Source organism: Solanum verrucosum, unplaced genomic scaffold, assembly GCF_900185275.1.
Source record: "Solanum verrucosum unplaced genomic scaffold, falcon-dt-bn FXZP01000196.1, whole genome shotgun sequence".
Classification (NCBI taxonomy): Eukaryota; Viridiplantae; Streptophyta; class Magnoliopsida; order Solanales; family Solanaceae; genus Solanum; species Solanum verrucosum.
Window position 1 is genome coordinate 591817 of NW_026020420.1, and position 17714 is coordinate 609530.

At 31.7% G+C, this 17714-nt stretch overlaps 2 protein-coding genes across 2 annotated transcripts; both read right to left on the bottom strand.

The window, feature by feature from the left end:
* Positions 1-2725: 2725 nt before the first annotated feature.
* LOC125806847 (probable calcium-binding protein CML36) lies at positions 2726-3707 on the bottom strand. The gene has a single exon (XM_049486599.1). It carries the CDS (start codon positions 3572-3574, stop codon positions 2939-2941), a length of 636 nt encoding a protein of 211 aa, XP_049342556.1. The 5' UTR covers positions 3575-3707; the 3' UTR covers positions 2726-2938.
* Positions 3708-10944: 7237 nt separating this feature from the next.
* Positions 10945-15298, bottom strand: LOC125840982 (triacylglycerol lipase SDP1-like). Its single transcript, XM_049519972.1, has 3 exons — positions 13146-15298; positions 12160-12303; positions 10945-11988 (listed from the first exon to the last, which is right to left on the bottom strand). The coding sequence occupies exons 1-3, from the start codon at positions 14574-14576 to the stop codon at positions 10987-10989; spliced, it is 2577 nt and encodes an 858-aa protein (XP_049375929.1). The 5' UTR covers positions 14577-15298; the 3' UTR covers positions 10945-10986.
* Positions 15299-17714: the final 2416 nt, after the last annotated feature.

Here is a 17714-nt window from a genome sequence, read left to right on the forward strand (position 1 = left end):
AAAATGAATGATAGAAATTTATGTGGCTGTAAATCATTTCATTAAGGGTAAAATAGACATTTTACAGTAAAATTGTTACTCCCTCTGTCCCAATTTATGTGACTTACTTTCCTTTTTAATCAATCCCAAAAAGAATGACATATTTCTATATTAAGTAACAATTTGACTATAAAATGTATATTTTACTCTTAATGAAATGATTTACAACCACACAAATTTTTATCATTCGGACCACAAGTTTTAAAAGTCTTCTTTTCTTTCTTAAACTCCGTGTCGAGTCAAACTAGCTCATATAAAATGGGACGGAGGGAGTACTTTATATAGAAATGTGTCATTCTTTTTGGGACTGACTAAAAAGGAAAGTAAATCATATAAATTGGGACAGGGGGAGTAACATATATAACCAAAGTAATAATATTTAAATCCCTTAAATATGCTTTCTAATATAAATCATAAGTAAAACTTAAAACACAATACTTATAAGTATACCTATTATAGATGTAATTCAAACATAAAATATAAACGTAATCATCATGAAAGACAATAACCAAAAAGGGACAAAAGTGGTTAACTCCAACTTAATTCTAAGCCTAAACATTATATATATAATTTGATTTTTCGGTTTTTATTTTTAAAAATCTGAAACCAAACCAAAAAACCAAACAAAGTAATTTATTAATCCAAAACCAATCCAAAAAATCAAAAAACCTATCCAAATAAAAATTTGATTTGATTATTCGGTTTAATCCGAATAGTGCACCCCTATAGTTAATCATAGAGTAAGTATAATTATTATTTTTTATTCTTAGAGAAATAAGTCAGCTCTTTCTTTGGATCCTTTTATTACCAATAAAAAAAAACACATATTAAAAGTGAAAGCAAGTAGATTTTTTAGGGCTAATGGACGGTTGGATGATGATATTGATAGTGAGAGATGGGGTCCAACGAAAAAAAAAGGAACTTTCTATAATTATTAAAGTGATGGGGGATAAAGATGACAAATATAGAATCAAATTATTGTTTATTTCATGATATTTATCGATAAGAAAGATAATTGAGTTATCAAAGTATGAATGATGAATATAAATCTGATTCATCTTACGAACTAAAATTTTGATGTTATGAACACTAAAGCAAATTTTTTGAAAGAAGCGAATAAGCGTAGTATTACAATTTAAGATGCAATCTTAATTAATTATAACTCAATGATGATGTAATAGATTTGATCCTTAAAAGTATGTTTTGCTAGAAGTAAGAAAACAAATGAATTATTGAAGTCATAATGGAATATTGCATCAGTCTTGAGTTAGTAATTGATTTGTATTTAAGAGTTTGGTTAGAATCCAATTACTAAACCATAATTAAATTAATAGAATTAGCCTCGTGCTTAATTAATCATGCTTTAAACATAATAATTATGAGATAATATTACAATTTAAGAATAAAAATTAAAAAAATCACTAATTTAAGATAGTAACAACAACATATACAGTATAATTTTACGAATCAAATATGAGGAGGCCTATTTTGGTGGGACAGAAAAACTGATTCTTATAGACCCTCGACTCGAAATGAAGAAATATTTAGAAAATGACACAATGGAAATGCTTTATACCAAAATTCCACTAGACTTTTGGTGGATGTACTTAATTGTTTTATCATTCTTTTGAGTTTTCTTCACTCTTACAATAAGGTCTATGTTTAAGATGAAGAAATATTATCAATTTCACCCATAAGGTAGTAATAATAATAAGTAAATTTATGTGATATGTGCTAATGGAGAACGAACTTGCTATATAGAATAAAATGCAATACTAATTATTTAGAGGGTGTTTGGATTGGCTTAAAAGTTGGTCAAACCTACTTTTAAGTCAGTTTTTTATTTCTTGAAGTGTTTGATAAATATAACAAATAACTTACAATAAGTCAAAGATGACTTAAAATAAGTTGAGAAGTGTTTGACAAGGTCAAGAATAACTTAAAATGAGTAAAAAAAAAAATCAAAAGTAGGTTTTCTCCTACTTTTTATTTTTTGACTTAAAAGTTACTTTTTTTAAGTCAATCCAAACGACCTTTAGTTTTTATATACACAATCAATTAGTATAATTTAGTTCAATCATTTCCACAAATGATTTTGGCATTATATAAAACAAAAAATGAATGAAACAATATTATGCTCGACTATATAGCACATGTTGGACTTACCTATCATCGAAAAATTAACATCATTTATCACTTGGAGACGTGTGAACCTAACGGACTTATCGAGTATGAACATAACAGACTATTGTTTCGAGTGAGAGAAGAATTTATGAATTAATTTTTTAGAAAATTATCAAACAAACAATTTCAACGGAATCTTTCAATTTTATTCAATGTATTTCTCTTATCCATAGAGTAAAGTTCAAGTAAATTTCACTAATTTGGTGAAAAAAGTAATTTAATTTGATATTATAAAGTACTTATATTAGATCCTTCACTATAAGTAATTTTACTCTCTTTCGTGACAAGTGCAAATTAATATAGGAAAAATATAGTATTTGTTTTAATGATCCCTTGTTCCATATGCTTATAGCTCCATAAAATTACAAGACGAACATCAATAACAATAATAAATTATGCTATTTAAAAAAAAGATATTATATATACAGATGAAATTATTTTTGATAGATTCTCCACGGAACATAAAACTTAAATTACATATATGTTTGAAATTGATATGTATAATAAGCCAATTCCATTTCGGTTTCAGGGGTAAAAAGGGGAGGAATTTGTTCTCACATGTATTTACGAGATTACTAACTTTGGTACAACCTCCAAAATGGATCAATCCTAACCGTTGATTAGATCCTAATTAAATCCCCACCCTTAAAATAAACACACTTCTCACCGAAATTGAAAAAAAAAAGAGGAGAATCAAACGATCACCAATTACTTATCAACATCTCTGCTGCTGTTCCATCATAACACAAAAGTCCTCAAAACATACAAACCCATCACCATTTTTATCCACACCTTTTATCATACGCCGGCACTCGTCTAACGTGCACCGTGAATCTCCGATCTGTCTAAACACGCTAAATAGCTCATCCGCCGTGATCTTCCCGTCGTGATCGGCGTCGAAGAAATCAAAAGCATCTCTCAGCTCGGAATCACACGCCGGCGGTCCAAACGCCGAGCTAATAGCTCCGAATTCCTGTAAACTAATACATCCATCTCCGTTTACATCAACTTCTTCAAGCAACAACATGAGTTCCTCCTTACTCGGCGGTACAGTTCCGACTCTGCTTAAAATCGCTTCCAGCTCTTCCTTCCTTATCTTACCGTCGCCATCAGTGTCCATCATGTGAAACGCATGGATTAGCTCAGCGTAACCTACTTCCGCAGCGGAGATTTCGTTGGGTAAGACGCTGGTTGGAGTGGATGATCCGGTGGGTTTTCTAAACCCGCGATGGGGATGGGGATGGGAATCGGAATCGGAGGAGGATCCGAAGGATGAGGTTTGAGATCTGGAAATGGATCGAGTTTTTTTGTAGTTGAAGAGCTTTTTGGGGAAGTTTTTGAGGAGCTTCATTGTTATGGAGGATGAGAAAGTGAAATGGAGAATGAAGAAGAAGAGATAAGTGTAAGGAGAGAGAGGAAGAAGATGGAGGTTAAATGGGAGGATGCCATGGTGAATTTCCAGGAAGCTTCGTAGTGAGAGAAATTGATTTGAAGAGAGAAAGAGAGAAGAGTATATATAGTGTATATTTGTTCGTAACTATAGTTTTTTTTATTTTTTACGAATTCGAATTTAATTGGGCTTACGGAAAAACCTGTAGTATGAGCTGATCAGATTGCAATATACTCCGACCAACTTATTTGATATTCAATATTTGTATTCAAGTGCAGAGTTATAGACTCAATCTACTTATAAGATATTTGAGTCAAGTGTTTGTTTGATATTCGATATTTGTATTCAACTGCAAAGTTACAATTTATAAACTCAATCTACTTGTTTGATATTTGATATTTGATTCAAGTGCGGAGTAACAGACTCATATTGTCATACTGGGTTAATTGAATTACTTTTTTTTTTGTTTCAATTTATATGATACTTTTCGTTTTTTGAGAGTCAAACAGTTTAAATTTAACCAGAATTTACGCATGAAATCTTCAATTTTTTGAAATGAAATTTATATAATTGTAAACTACGTAAAAAATATTATAAGTGACAATAATTGATAATTTAAAATGTTTAAAAGATCTATAAAGAATTTACGGTAAAAATAAACTTGTTTGAATCTCAAAATTCGAAAAGTGTCATGGAGGAAGTACATTTTTGTAAAAACTACACTATAAACTGTGATTTTGATACAATACTACTCTTCATTAATCTTTTTAGGCAGAAAATACCGTGATATTAACCTTTTTAACTCTAGATTTATAAATTTCAATTTTCATTATTGTCGAATCTTATATTAAGTCAAAATATATTTCTTTTGATTTTATACGTATTATAACACTATGTGATTGCAAAAACTTTACATTAAAAGATACATTAAAAAGTTTTAAAGTTAATGTTCATAAGCTTAGAAATGTTTTCTTTTTTTTGAAAAGATTAATTAGAAAATAGAATCACATAAATACTATTATATAGATAGAAAATTAAGTTTATATGGTACGTGTACTATTAAACTCAATGATAATATAATTCAAAAAAAATCGTAAGATTTATTGTATCAAAACGGACAATACGAAAGTCACTTTCATTATTTAAATTTGTGGGGCTTTAATTTAATCTCTAACTACTAGAAGTATTCTGCATTCAAAGAGTCAAATTATCTCTTTCAGAATGTGTTTGTGAAAAGATGAGTGGTCGAGGGAGGTTACGTGTTTAGCATAATTATAAATTATAATATAATGTTTTATCTTTCAAATAATGTAAAGAAAAGAAAAAAGATTATTGGACGAAAATTAAAGAACATAAAAGTTTTTAGTGAAAAAATAATGTAAAAGGAAAGGCAAATCAACCTATATATCGATTTTGATATAAATATCAAGTGCGAGTAAAGATTTAGAGAGGGAGTCAACTGTCGTAGTGCTATAAAATTGTTTTTGTATGGTTTATATAGATTACATATATGAGTTGTGGGCATTTACGTTTACATCAAGGTATAAGTTGCTTATACAACATTCCTTAGATATATACAACTAGGGGTGTTCATGGTTTGAATAAAAATTGATCCAAACCGATTAAATGAACCGATTTAATTTGGGTTTTGGTTTGGTTTGGTTTTAGGTTGTTAAAAACCGATAGTATTTGGTTTGATTATGGTTTTGTTCGAAGAAATAACCGAACCGAACCAACAAGTTATATACATAAATTTTATTATTATACATACATAATATATTATATTCATAAACAATTTTAAAGATCTTATATATGTTTCATCAAAATTTATTTATAATTTACTTATGAAAGAAAAAATGTCCAAGGTGAGAACATTTTTCTTATTGGTTCATGTATATGAGTGACTATGGAAATTCTTTGGGGGACTGAAAATGTCATTGTCTCTTCCTTCTATGCCAAAATAGTGAATTTTGAGGTTTTATTCAGTAAATTCAATGATCGAAAGTTCTGTAATACTAGTCATTCTAACTATTTTTTTGTTTGAATGGATTGTTGTCACTTTTTTCACGTTTTGAATGAATTGTTTCTTTTATTTTTATGTATGGTTAATAACCGAATAACTGAACCAAAACCGAAAACAACCAAACCGATAAATGTATATTATATTTGGTTTGGTTTGATTTTGATAGTTTTAAAACCGATTAAGTTGGTTTAGTTTTGGTTTTGACCAATAACCGATCCAAACCAAACCGTGAACACTCCTATATACAACGTTTTTCCAAAATTTTATGTGATTACGAAATGCTTTTTACATCAAACTGATTTATCATTATAACGAGTAAGTAATTCTTGCAACAAGTGATGGGTTAGCAGATATCAACGATAACATGGCAAATATACGTTACAAGATTTAATTAATTTGGTAGGTATTTATGATTGATAATCATTTAGTAAATGATTGGACATAAGTTAGTTTTAATTAGGTACATTTTAATTATATAAGAGAATCATCTTATGTATATATTTTAACTATGATTTCCTATTCATTCATTGCACCAAAACTTGGTGTTGGATTCACATTAATTACTATAATGAAATTGCTGCATATATAGATCATGATCACCAAGATTATTGGTAAGAATTGATATTGCAAGTCTATCGAATCTCAGTATACTACTTATTGTCATATATATATATATATATAAAAGAGAACCTTAGGTCCGCCTACGTGGCGCCACCACAAACAAGGATTCCTTTTAATATATTTTATTTACAAAAATAGCCTTCCCCTTTCATGAAAAGTTACGACTTAATGGTGAGTTGCGACTTTAATGAAGAATTGCGACTTTTATGAAAAGTTGTAACTTTTATGAAGAGTTGCTACTTTTCTGAAAAGTTGTGACTTTTATGAAAGGTTATGACCTTTCCGAAGGGTTGCAACTTTTTCAAATTCTTGTAACCTTTCCAATAAGGCACAATTAACATTTGTTCACACTACCCTTTGTTGTCTATAAATAGAGGAAATTCCTCTCATTTTAAAATAACGAAAATTATGAACCTCTTCTTCTTCTTCACAATTAAATATAAATATTTATGTATTTTGCTCCTGTTGAGTGGTTCACTAACACCATTGCTTATGTTACAGATCCTGGAATGTATTTTCCTTTACATTATTAACGTTTGTTGCTACGTAATCTTGTATGTAAGATAATATAGTGTTTTAGTTTTAATGATTGATAGATTTTAAGAATTATTGTATAAATTTTGTGATGTTAAATTTCCGCGCGAAGCACGGGTCATTTTACTAATATATATATATATATATATATAAAAGTTGAATCCGTCCTACTTGAGGCTACACTTACCCTAAGATACAATAATTTTCGTACTCAAGTTCCTTTGAATTTACGATCTTAAATATCAACATAAGAATTAGACAACTTCAGTTTTGTGAAAAAGACAAGGGTGAGGGCTTAGGATGTCCGTCTAGGCGTCTTAGTTCAGTTGTTAATCAAAAAATTCAATGAAGTAAATTGAGAATCACGAGATTTTGAGTTCAAATTGTTTCGATAGACAAAGTAATTCAAACCTTTGTCTATTACTGGTGATCGAAAAGTGACAAATGTCTCGTAAAATTAATTAAAATACGTTTAAATTAAAGAAAAAGGACAAGTCATGAGTGGTGTTATGGGAGCATGCTTCTGCAATTTTGGAATTAAAGCTTAAAAATTGTGTACCTTTTGGCTTTTATATTGGCACGCCAAGTTAGATTACCATATTATTTTACTAGCAAAAAGTCACATTCTAATCGGACTCTCTCTCACTACGATAGTATAATATATAGCCTCGATGAATACACTACCTAGCTGTAAGGAAATGTATGTGATGTTTACAACGGACGATGAGTTGATTACAAGTGTACATTGAAAAGAAAGATCGATCGACAGACAAACTTCAAAATTAACAATTATTAAAAAAAACGATACACTATGACACTTTTAAGCGAATTTCACATTAAAATGAAAGAAAACTGATTTTTTTTAATAAAATTATAATATAAATTCATATGATATATGTGTTTTTGAGGTTGATAATAACATAACCCTAGAAATAAATTTGTAGTATAGAGTTGGATGGTGACAAGTCACCCATTAAAGCCTTAAACAGTAGGTCCTCTTTGGTCTCAAAAGAATATACATATATATAAAAACACTTTAATTCAATTCTTTTATATTAATAAAAATGAATTTTCATATTAACTTTTTCATTTTGACAAATCAAGATAGATTTTTAATTCGATTGATCGATATGAATCGATTGGACTTTGTTAAAAGCAATATTTATAGATTATAAATTTGTCTCGTTTGATCTTCACTTGTCTAAATACAGTTAATAACACTAACTGACAGCCCATTCTTTTTTGGGCAAACAACATAAATCCCACTAGTTTAGGAGCTAATTACCTCTCTTCCCGTGAGTTTTCGATATTACAATTTCTACCATATTTTGGTTTCAGATACATGTACATAACACGTTTAGATACATGTATCTCGGATACATGCTATGCAGATACATCTAATTATATGTATCTAAATATAAAAGGTAGTTTAGATACATGTATCTCGGATACATGCTAAGCAGATACATCTAATTATATGTATCTAAATATGAAAAGTAACGTAAACACATCAATTTAGGAGGAAATCACGCGTTTTCCTATTAATTTCTTCTCCAATTCTTCCATGAATTTCCTCTCCCAAAATTTTCAAAAAAAAAATAAATTTCTTCTCATTTTTTTGAGCATCATAATTTTTTTCTTATAGGTACATAATCTTAATTCAGATACGTGTACACTTTATGAGATACACAAATTTTTAATTAGATACATGTATATACACATACAACTAACTAGATACATATTTTTACCACCATCTCTCTTCCTTTTCCCCTTCGTCTTTCTCATCTTTGGCAATAGAAAAAGTAAACATTGATGCCACTTGTAAGAAAATAATAAGTATTTTGCTGTCAAATGAGTCCAATATCATACAAAAGTTATAATTAATTAGATATTAGACTTTCGCATGTTGATAGTCTTAGAGAAGACACGCCCATTGATGCATTCTTTTGCTCCAGTGGAGGAGTCATCATTGTACCGAGAGTCTTTTGGGATGTGATGGGAGTGGAAGGATTAGGAGAGAGAGTAGGTTGATCATTTGGAGCTCCGACTATATCCGAATCGTGCTCTGCAGGGCCCATTCGGGGGTGGCCCTCCCAACAAGATATTGACAGCCCATTCAAACCTCTTTTAATTAGACTTTATGGCCTAACAGTCAACATGCAATTATTTGCTTTTGGACCACAAAAATTAAAATTGTAATAATACCGAATATATATTAGTAATAATATATTTATTGTAATTTTATAAGTCTAAAAAAGAATGGTATATATATCTATTTTGAAAGGTAAAGAAGTTGTTTTCAACAGTAGCTTTCGATAGATTTACAATAATATTACAACAACAATAACATACGTACCCAATATCTCTATCTTGAGAAATAGAGAGATTGTTTTCGAGTTTCGATAAATTCTCGACAAAATTACAATATTGCTACAGCAATATCTTCATTTCTCACAGGTTAGGATTATTTGTATGCAAAAATATGATCTTCCTACCCCTCGAGGGAAGGTACTTCCTTTTTGGGCCGGTTTTGAGCGAGGAAAAATTCAAACTCCTGATACCATGGTTCATAACCACGTGCTTTGAACTATATGTTCGGATTAAGAATCTTTACTCTCCCCAACCATTTCAGGTTAAGAAAATGTAAAAGCGAGTGTGTTTCGAGGTGTGATGTAAAAAAAATCTCAAAAAAAAAAAAAAAAAGCTTGAACTATTGGCTCTAAAAAACTAATCAACAGTACTTTCTATTTCCTTCATCTTAATTTACATAAATTCATTCAAAAAAAATGTCATTTTTATATAATTAGAAATAACTAAGCTTTTAAAAATCTTATTTTACTGTTAATGAAATGATTTTTAGTCACACAAATGTCTAAGATTCGTATTAAACCATAAATTTTAAAAATCTTCTATTTTTCGTTTAATTTTGTATCAAGTCACATAAATTACGATGAAACAAGTACTCTATTAAATATGCTATACTGTATTATGACAAGTAAAGTGGAACCTTATACTATCAGAATTTAAGGCATATTTAAAGACATATGACAACTGGAAAACCTCCTGGCAACACACTTCAGTGGCAGACAATTTGCACATGCAACTCTTCCAAATGCAGAAACACTGGCAACTGTTTTGCCAAAACAAAATTATAAACACAGATTCGGAATTTAGACGTTGTTAATGAGTAGTTATATTCTGCTATAATAATGTTTATTTTTTGTGCGTATATAAAGTTCGTTCTGGAAATAATATACTCCTTAATTAACTAATAACTATTGTTGGCTGTGCTGACAAAAACACAAGGCTGATTTTCCTAAGCAACACCACCAACCAAAATAATATTTTTATTCATTTTAATTTATATGATATAATTTGATTAATCTGAGGTGACATACGTGTTGACCTCCACTCCTCGAGTACCCTCAAGATGTCATTAATAAACACAATCGCAAACAAATATAATCAACTGTTTTAATTTTCTACATTATTACTGTATATAAGCAATAATAACACATATCGGACCAATTATTAATCTTTGATATTTATGAATATAACACATAACATAGAGATTATGGGTTGATATTAACATTAAGCACTTCTCATGCCAGAATGGTATTTCCTATCGATCCATGCATTCTTCATAGTATACCTGAACTCCATGAGTTGAATCCACACATCGAAATTCTGTGTTTTCGCGTCGAGAATTATTTATAGAAAAAATGATGTCATAGGGGTTTTTTTACTTCCCAAGCAGATCGTCCTACATCTATATATAAATGTTGATTGAGTCTTTGTTTCATGATTGAATACACAAGAAAAGCACTATTCACATTGTTGACTAATCGTCAGAAATGACTTAGAACGAATAGTTCATTATCTAATGAATCTTTTCGTTCTAATACTCTTATGAGTAACTCGAAAGATATAAAGGAAAGAAAGGAGAAGTATGCAAAAATAACATAGAATTATCAAAGTTCTAAATTTTCATTGAGAACTAAAAGTACTATGAACTAGTAAAAGAGTGATGATCAGTACACTAAACAATTATTACACATAAAATTAGTACCTCTTCTATTTACAAATACCAATTCTGAGTGTGTTAGCTCTGACTATATAATCCATTGAGTAATATAAAAGAATTTGAGTGTCCTGTCCTGTGCAGAATAATCAAAGCTAAACGAACCTTGTTTTCTCAATGATCGATAACTTGCTTGTCGATAACTTGTTTATCTTCACCATCATCAATGGTTGAACGATTTTCACTAGAGTGAACGGAATCAACTTCATTATTCTTACCACTTTCTTGCTCAACGTAGTCCTCACCATCCTCAGATACTGAGCTAATATCCATCTCCCTTTCTGGACTGTCAAGTTGCACGCACTCAGCAACTGTGTCCTGCACAGAACTGTTATTTTCTGAATCGAGGCTTTTATTCGATGGGGTTAAGTCTCCTTTTCTTACCACGTTGAAGACAATACCGTTGTTAGTCCTTTCAGGCTGTAGAAGGTCACCTTCACCTACCATAATGCTTGAACTACTCGCGGAGACTCTAATACTGAAATCTCTTTGATCAAATTCGGTGTCTGAAGTTCTATCTGGTGTTGTTACCCTTGGGCTTGGGGAGAACAGGTCCCTACCAGCCATCTGAGGAACGAGATTGTTGAGGTCAATAGTCAATCCTTTGTTCAATCGTGAACCAAGTTCCAAGTTCTGGACAAAGTCGATAAACTTATCAGCAGATGTTGTCCTCATCAGAGGACCACCAGATCTTGTCCAAGAGTTAAGGTCCACATTTTCGGGCTCACTGTCACTGCCATCATGCGTGCTACGATGTGTTCTCCAATTTCGGGTGGCATGTGCCCCGCCTCCTTGATGATGTGAAGCAGCAACATCCGCAAGAAAATCTTCAAGGGAGCCTGTTGAATTCTCTCGTGCAATGCAGTTCCAAGAAGGAATTCTTCTGGAAGCATTAAATCTGACAGTGCTTGACAAGCCCTGAGAAGCAGCAGCCGCTCTCTCGGCACTCCTTTTCAGTCTACGCATGTGATTCAGAATAGCAACACACTCATCAAGTGCAAGCTCAATTCCACAGTTTGCTTTCATGGCCGAGAGTTTTTCCCAAGTGCACCTTCTTCCTTGATTTGCTGCCTTTTGCAGCTCCAGAGTAGAAGGGTTCTGTATGATTTTCGAGTACTGTATCATAAACAAAAATTGGAGAAAAGATCAGTTGTCAAGCCAACCTGCAGTTCTTTATCGTAGACTTATTTTGAAAATTAAGACAATTTCGTATAAACTTGACATGATTTGACGAAACAACACTTTTTTCTTATTTGCAAAAAGAGAAATTGCTCGTAGTGGACATACCTGAGCTAGAGTGGCAGGCATCACAACAGTTACGTCACCCTCCCAATCTTGAGCAAAAAGCTTTGCTATTCCTCCCAAGGGAAAACCAAGTTCTAACACCTGATGGCATCTGTGCTTCACCTCCATTTCAGCAAGCTGGGCAAGCTGCACGGCGAAATACTTTATGTTACAATGGTTCTGCTTAAATCTCAGTCTCAACAAAAGATAGCAACAACGCTAGGAGCATGCAAGGATATGAGCCATGAAGTAGCAATTCTTAGTTACGAGTTAACAACCACCAACAAGGTCTATATAGAGCCTACACATTTGGATGTCGAAACCATAGAACTAAAACCGAGTATACCTTGTGAAGATGTGATCAGTTGATCCAATGGAATAAAGGCAATTTGGTTGGCTAGATTTATATTATATTCAAGATTATTCTATAGGTTTGACAGACTCATTCCGTTACTCTAGCACCTAAAGGATAGCAGAAGAATATCAACAAGTGAATCTTGCTTGATTATATATTTCAAAACCACTTTGAGCTGCAAACTGCTCATTAATTTTCCAACAAAAGATTGTTGCTCAGAAACTGATCACCAGTGACTTACAAGAACCCCATCTCTACAAAGGAGAAAATCCCATAGAGATGTTCACACTGCTACTTGGCGGTGCATGTTAACTACAAAAATTATTCTGCATATGATTCCTTCAAGTTAGTGACTTCGGTTGAACTAAAGAGCTTATTTTAAATGTTCAAACAAGTGAAGATTCTTGAATAAGTTAAATGAGGGAATCAAATAGCTCCTTATCACCATATGGTTGAAGTCTATGGTATACACATCTACCTATAGATACAGAATAGTTACTTGAAAACTAACTCAAGATACACAAATACATGTACAAGAGTTAGATTAAGCATCAGCAGTGAACATTTACATCAACTGAAAGTAAAGAGACCAAGACCATCTATAATAAAGAAAATAAAAATCCATAGAACATACCTTGGCAGCAAAGTTGCCTCCATAAGCTCTTACAAACTCCTTGATCCTCAGTAAAGGAGCGATATGCGGATTCGCCTGGCTCACAATGAAGTGATTGACATTGAAGAGCTCCTTTAGCTGCATCATTGGCAAATCTACCTCCAAGCTACCATCCCTCCATCGACGAGAAGATGCATCAGAAGTGTCATCAGGTCCCAAATGAAATGGTGGGTGATATGGAACAAGATCTCCACTTCTATCCTTTGCCATCAGTTCTTGAGCTTCGAAGAGACCAGGGAAGGCACAAGAAGCAGTCACAGCACTCCATATAACAATATGAGGTGAAGTCAAGTAATTCAAGCATCTAGGAGGTTCATGTTTCCTGGGGGAGCAAACGGTAATCCCCAGAACTCTACCAGTCATGTCATAGGCTTCTTGGAAAGTAAGATTATTCGTGAGATTGCGTAAAAGCACCTGCAGCTGTCTGATCTCATGTACAGCACCCTGGGTCATGACCCTCCTGAAAATAGTAAAAATTCCACCCAACTGATCGAAAAATTGCAAGGAGTGCCAGGAGTCTTCGAAAAAACTCTGGAGCTCAGGCCAAGATCGAGTCGCAACTATGGAGCACATAATCGATCCAACACTTGAACCAGCAATTATCCGTGGCAGAAGCTTGTGTTCTACAAGCGTTTTCACCACACCAACATGGAAAGCTCCTAGAGAGGCACCTCCACTTAAAAGCAAAGCCGTCCTACCAAATGCATGTCTTGTTTCATGCATGAAAGCAAGCTTCTCTTCCAACAGAAGCTCCTCTGAATCAGAGTCACATACCATTTTCAACTGAGTTGAAACCTCATCAATATATTCCTTAATAAGTCTAGGCACATGAAGCCTTCCCTTGTGAAGTTCTGAATTGCACATATTACCAAGATTCCTTACAAGGTCAGCTCTCATACAGAAAATGATATCTCTTAGAGAACCCTCTTGCCTACGATGTCGAAGCTCTTGAAGTTTATTTCGAACTAATTCTTCATCATAAAGATCTGCCTCATTCAATTTAGGTGTCTCTTTATCCAACATCTTAGCAGCATGAGCCCACTCCTCATAAGTCAAGGCAGATCTCATCATATTCCTCCAAAACTTCCTCCTATAAGCCATCTCAGCCTTAACTTTTACATTAGTATACCGCCTCAACAAGAAGGCGAGAAGCGTTACTAATGCCAATATCCCTTGTGGATTGCGAGGGTGCAACCACGAAATCAAAGGTGTCACATAGTACGAAAATCCATTCTTAAACTTGTACAAGTAATACACCAAGAAATGAAACAAACGATGCCTCAACTGCGTAATCGACTTGCAAAACAAGACTCTAAAGGCAATTGTTCGACCCAATATCGTAGAAGGTCCAATAGCAAAGAAGTCAATAGTAGCCTCATTACTTATATCCATCTCAAATGGACAAAGGAACTGGTTCCTATAGGTTGCTCAGCAAAATGTTAAGACAACCAATACACAAATACCTAATAATCTAAAGGCTCTAAACTTATACCAATTGAACAAGATTAGCACAACAAAGGTTTGTACAAGCTCTGAATATCAAAGTAACACAAAAACTAATGATACTTTGACAAAGGTTATTCACAAGATTCAAAGGAATCAGATTGAACCAGAAATTAACAAAGCTAAGTTAAAGTTCAAGAATAGAACTACTAGATCAAAGAAAATACCTCAAATTTAGGAAAGTCAAAGAGATAAATTCCCAATCTTTTCCTGTTTCAACATTTCCCTTTGTACAAAATCTTGTCAATTCAGCTCAAACACCAACAAGAACTTGACAAAAGCACAAAACCCAACACACCCAGAAATCAAGATTCAATTTTTATGCAACCCCACAAACCAAAATCAAAAGGGGTTCTAGGAATCAACCAAAAAAACTAAAATTTCTCAAAAAAAAAAACTCAGAAAAGGGAAAAGAACTCAAGAACAGGCTAATACTTCTTTCTAAAAAAATACAGAGAAAATATGAAAAATAATAAATTTAATAGCACTGCAATTTGGCACAGATTGGATTTAATAGATCATATAGGGATTCGAAAAAGGAAAAAAAGTCAGAAATTTGGATCAGATAACGATTTGGGTATATGGTTAAAAAACTGACGTATGATCTGTATCAGCTTAAGGAAGTATGGATAGACATGATTGAATATTATTATTACTAAAATTCAATTCAATTCTATAAATATAAATAAAATATTTCAACAATTTTCTGATTCTGCAGAAATCTGTAAATCGTTTTAATTTATTTTTTTTAAAAAGTTTGAATTTGTCCTTTTCTCCTTTCTCAATATGAAAATCGTTTTGATTATGTGAGAGAAAGGAGAAAAGGGCAAATTGTCAAGATATGAGGTTGTTGCTTGCAAGTAATTATATGAGTTAAATTTGGAGGTTGGTGAAGTTTTTTTTTTTTTTCGATTTTCATTTGGTGTTTGATATTTAGATTAGAATTCGCCTAATCGGAATTTGTGTAGGGTAGGGCAAATCCAAGGGTGGTGCATTCTGTCAAGGACTCGAAATTGAGATATATGATTAAGGAAGGAGCCGTCTGATTTAATTCACCACATTTTTTAGTGGTGAGATTATTTGTAGGTTGGTGGTAATTAGGTATGTATTTATGGTTCGATTTGATTTGATTTGATTTCTAATAAAAACCAAAATTAAATTAGTATAATAATTTTAGTTATTTTGGCTTGGTCATGGATAATTGTGTCATGTTGTTTATATTAAGAAAAATTATATCAACATAATTGAAGATAAAATAGTCAAAACAAATTCTTTTAATTATTTTTTTCAGAGAGTAAAACAGAAACGCGATAATAATTTGAGATGATGAAGTATGAAGGGGATATAAGACACGTGCATTAAAAAAATATTAAAAGTTTGGATATTTTGATTAAGAGGAAAGTGACACTTAAGATTAAGACTAATCGTGTATTCCTTTTCTTTACTATTTTAAGCTCTTTGTAAATTGTAAAACAAAAGTAATTAATGAGTAATAATACTCAAATATATATTTTGTTGTGTGTACATATTGAGAAAATGGCATTTGGAATACCTTTCAAGTAAATCAATTTAGAATTAGTGTTACAACTTTTTTATGATCTTATTTGTTGCGTGTGTAATGTGTTCATAGTACTATAATTAATATTCTTGTCTACTTGAAAATGTTTAGTTTTTATGAAGCTCCTAACAAAGAGATTTTACCAAAACTATTTAGTTTTCAACAACTAATAGTAATAGTTTCCAAATATCTTTCTTGTCATGCATACATATACACATACATATCTAGTTGTCATACATATATACATACATATATTCACTGACAGTTTACATATTTAAAATACGTTTGACATACATTGACATGCAAGGCATACTCACAAACATATATAGGAATGTATCATACGCAAAAAATACACAGTATTATATCACTTGTGTGTCATATGTATTCCACTATATGTATAATGATATGCGTGATATTATAAAATGACTTATACAAAAGATACATACACACAAAACATCTTGTGTATAAGTCAATGTATATGTATTGTACAATAATATATGTCTGACATATATACACCCTACATATATACAATTATTCCACCACCACCATAAGAAGAAGAAGCCGAAGTCAATGACACTAATGAGAAAGAGGAAGGGAGACAAAAAAAATGAAAATCTTAATAGCTCTGCTAATTGGCTATTTGAAATTGCATTTTGTTAGTGAGAATTCAATTTCCCACCTTGTAACCTCCGACCCCAATTAAAAGATGGAGAGAGAGAATAGGGAAGAATGTGTAAACACACTTGCATAAAAAAAAAAAAATTAACGGAAAATCCGTAATATGTACAATGCGAAATATAAACCATAAACGGTGATATTAAAAACAAATCAAAAGAAATCTAAATAACTAATCGAAATGGATAATGGAAATTACCTTGCCAATCGAGAAATCCGTTTGAATTAATAAAGAGATTTCGTTTAACAATAAAGAAAATTTCTTGATGAACAACAATTTAGCACCTTGAAGAAAGATAAACTTGAAACGTGAAAGGTGGGGAAGAAACGTGAAAGTTGGGGAAGAAATGTGAATGGTGATGAAAAAAGGTTAATGATATTGGTTTAATTTTTTTTGTCACTTTAAACGGTTATTGGTATATAATTTGGTCCAATATAAGACTCTTTCCATAAATAAAATTAATTTAAAATACTAAAATTTGAATACATATTATTTTATAAAAATATTGTCATTCTGCCATTTTAAATAAATACTTTAAAGTGTTGTTATTTTGACTAATTATGTTAGGTATTATGACTTAATTGCTAATTTATCAATTAGGGGCTAATTTATCAATTAGAATTTAGATCACATAATTTTTCTTTTATGAATGATCCCATCTTTTAGCCCAATATATATAGGAATCACAGACACAATATATTAGGCCCAAAGCATTCACTAATATAGGCGCATAACCCACAAATCACAATTAATCAAAAGCTAAATAATATATTTCTTTGTTAAAATTTAAAAT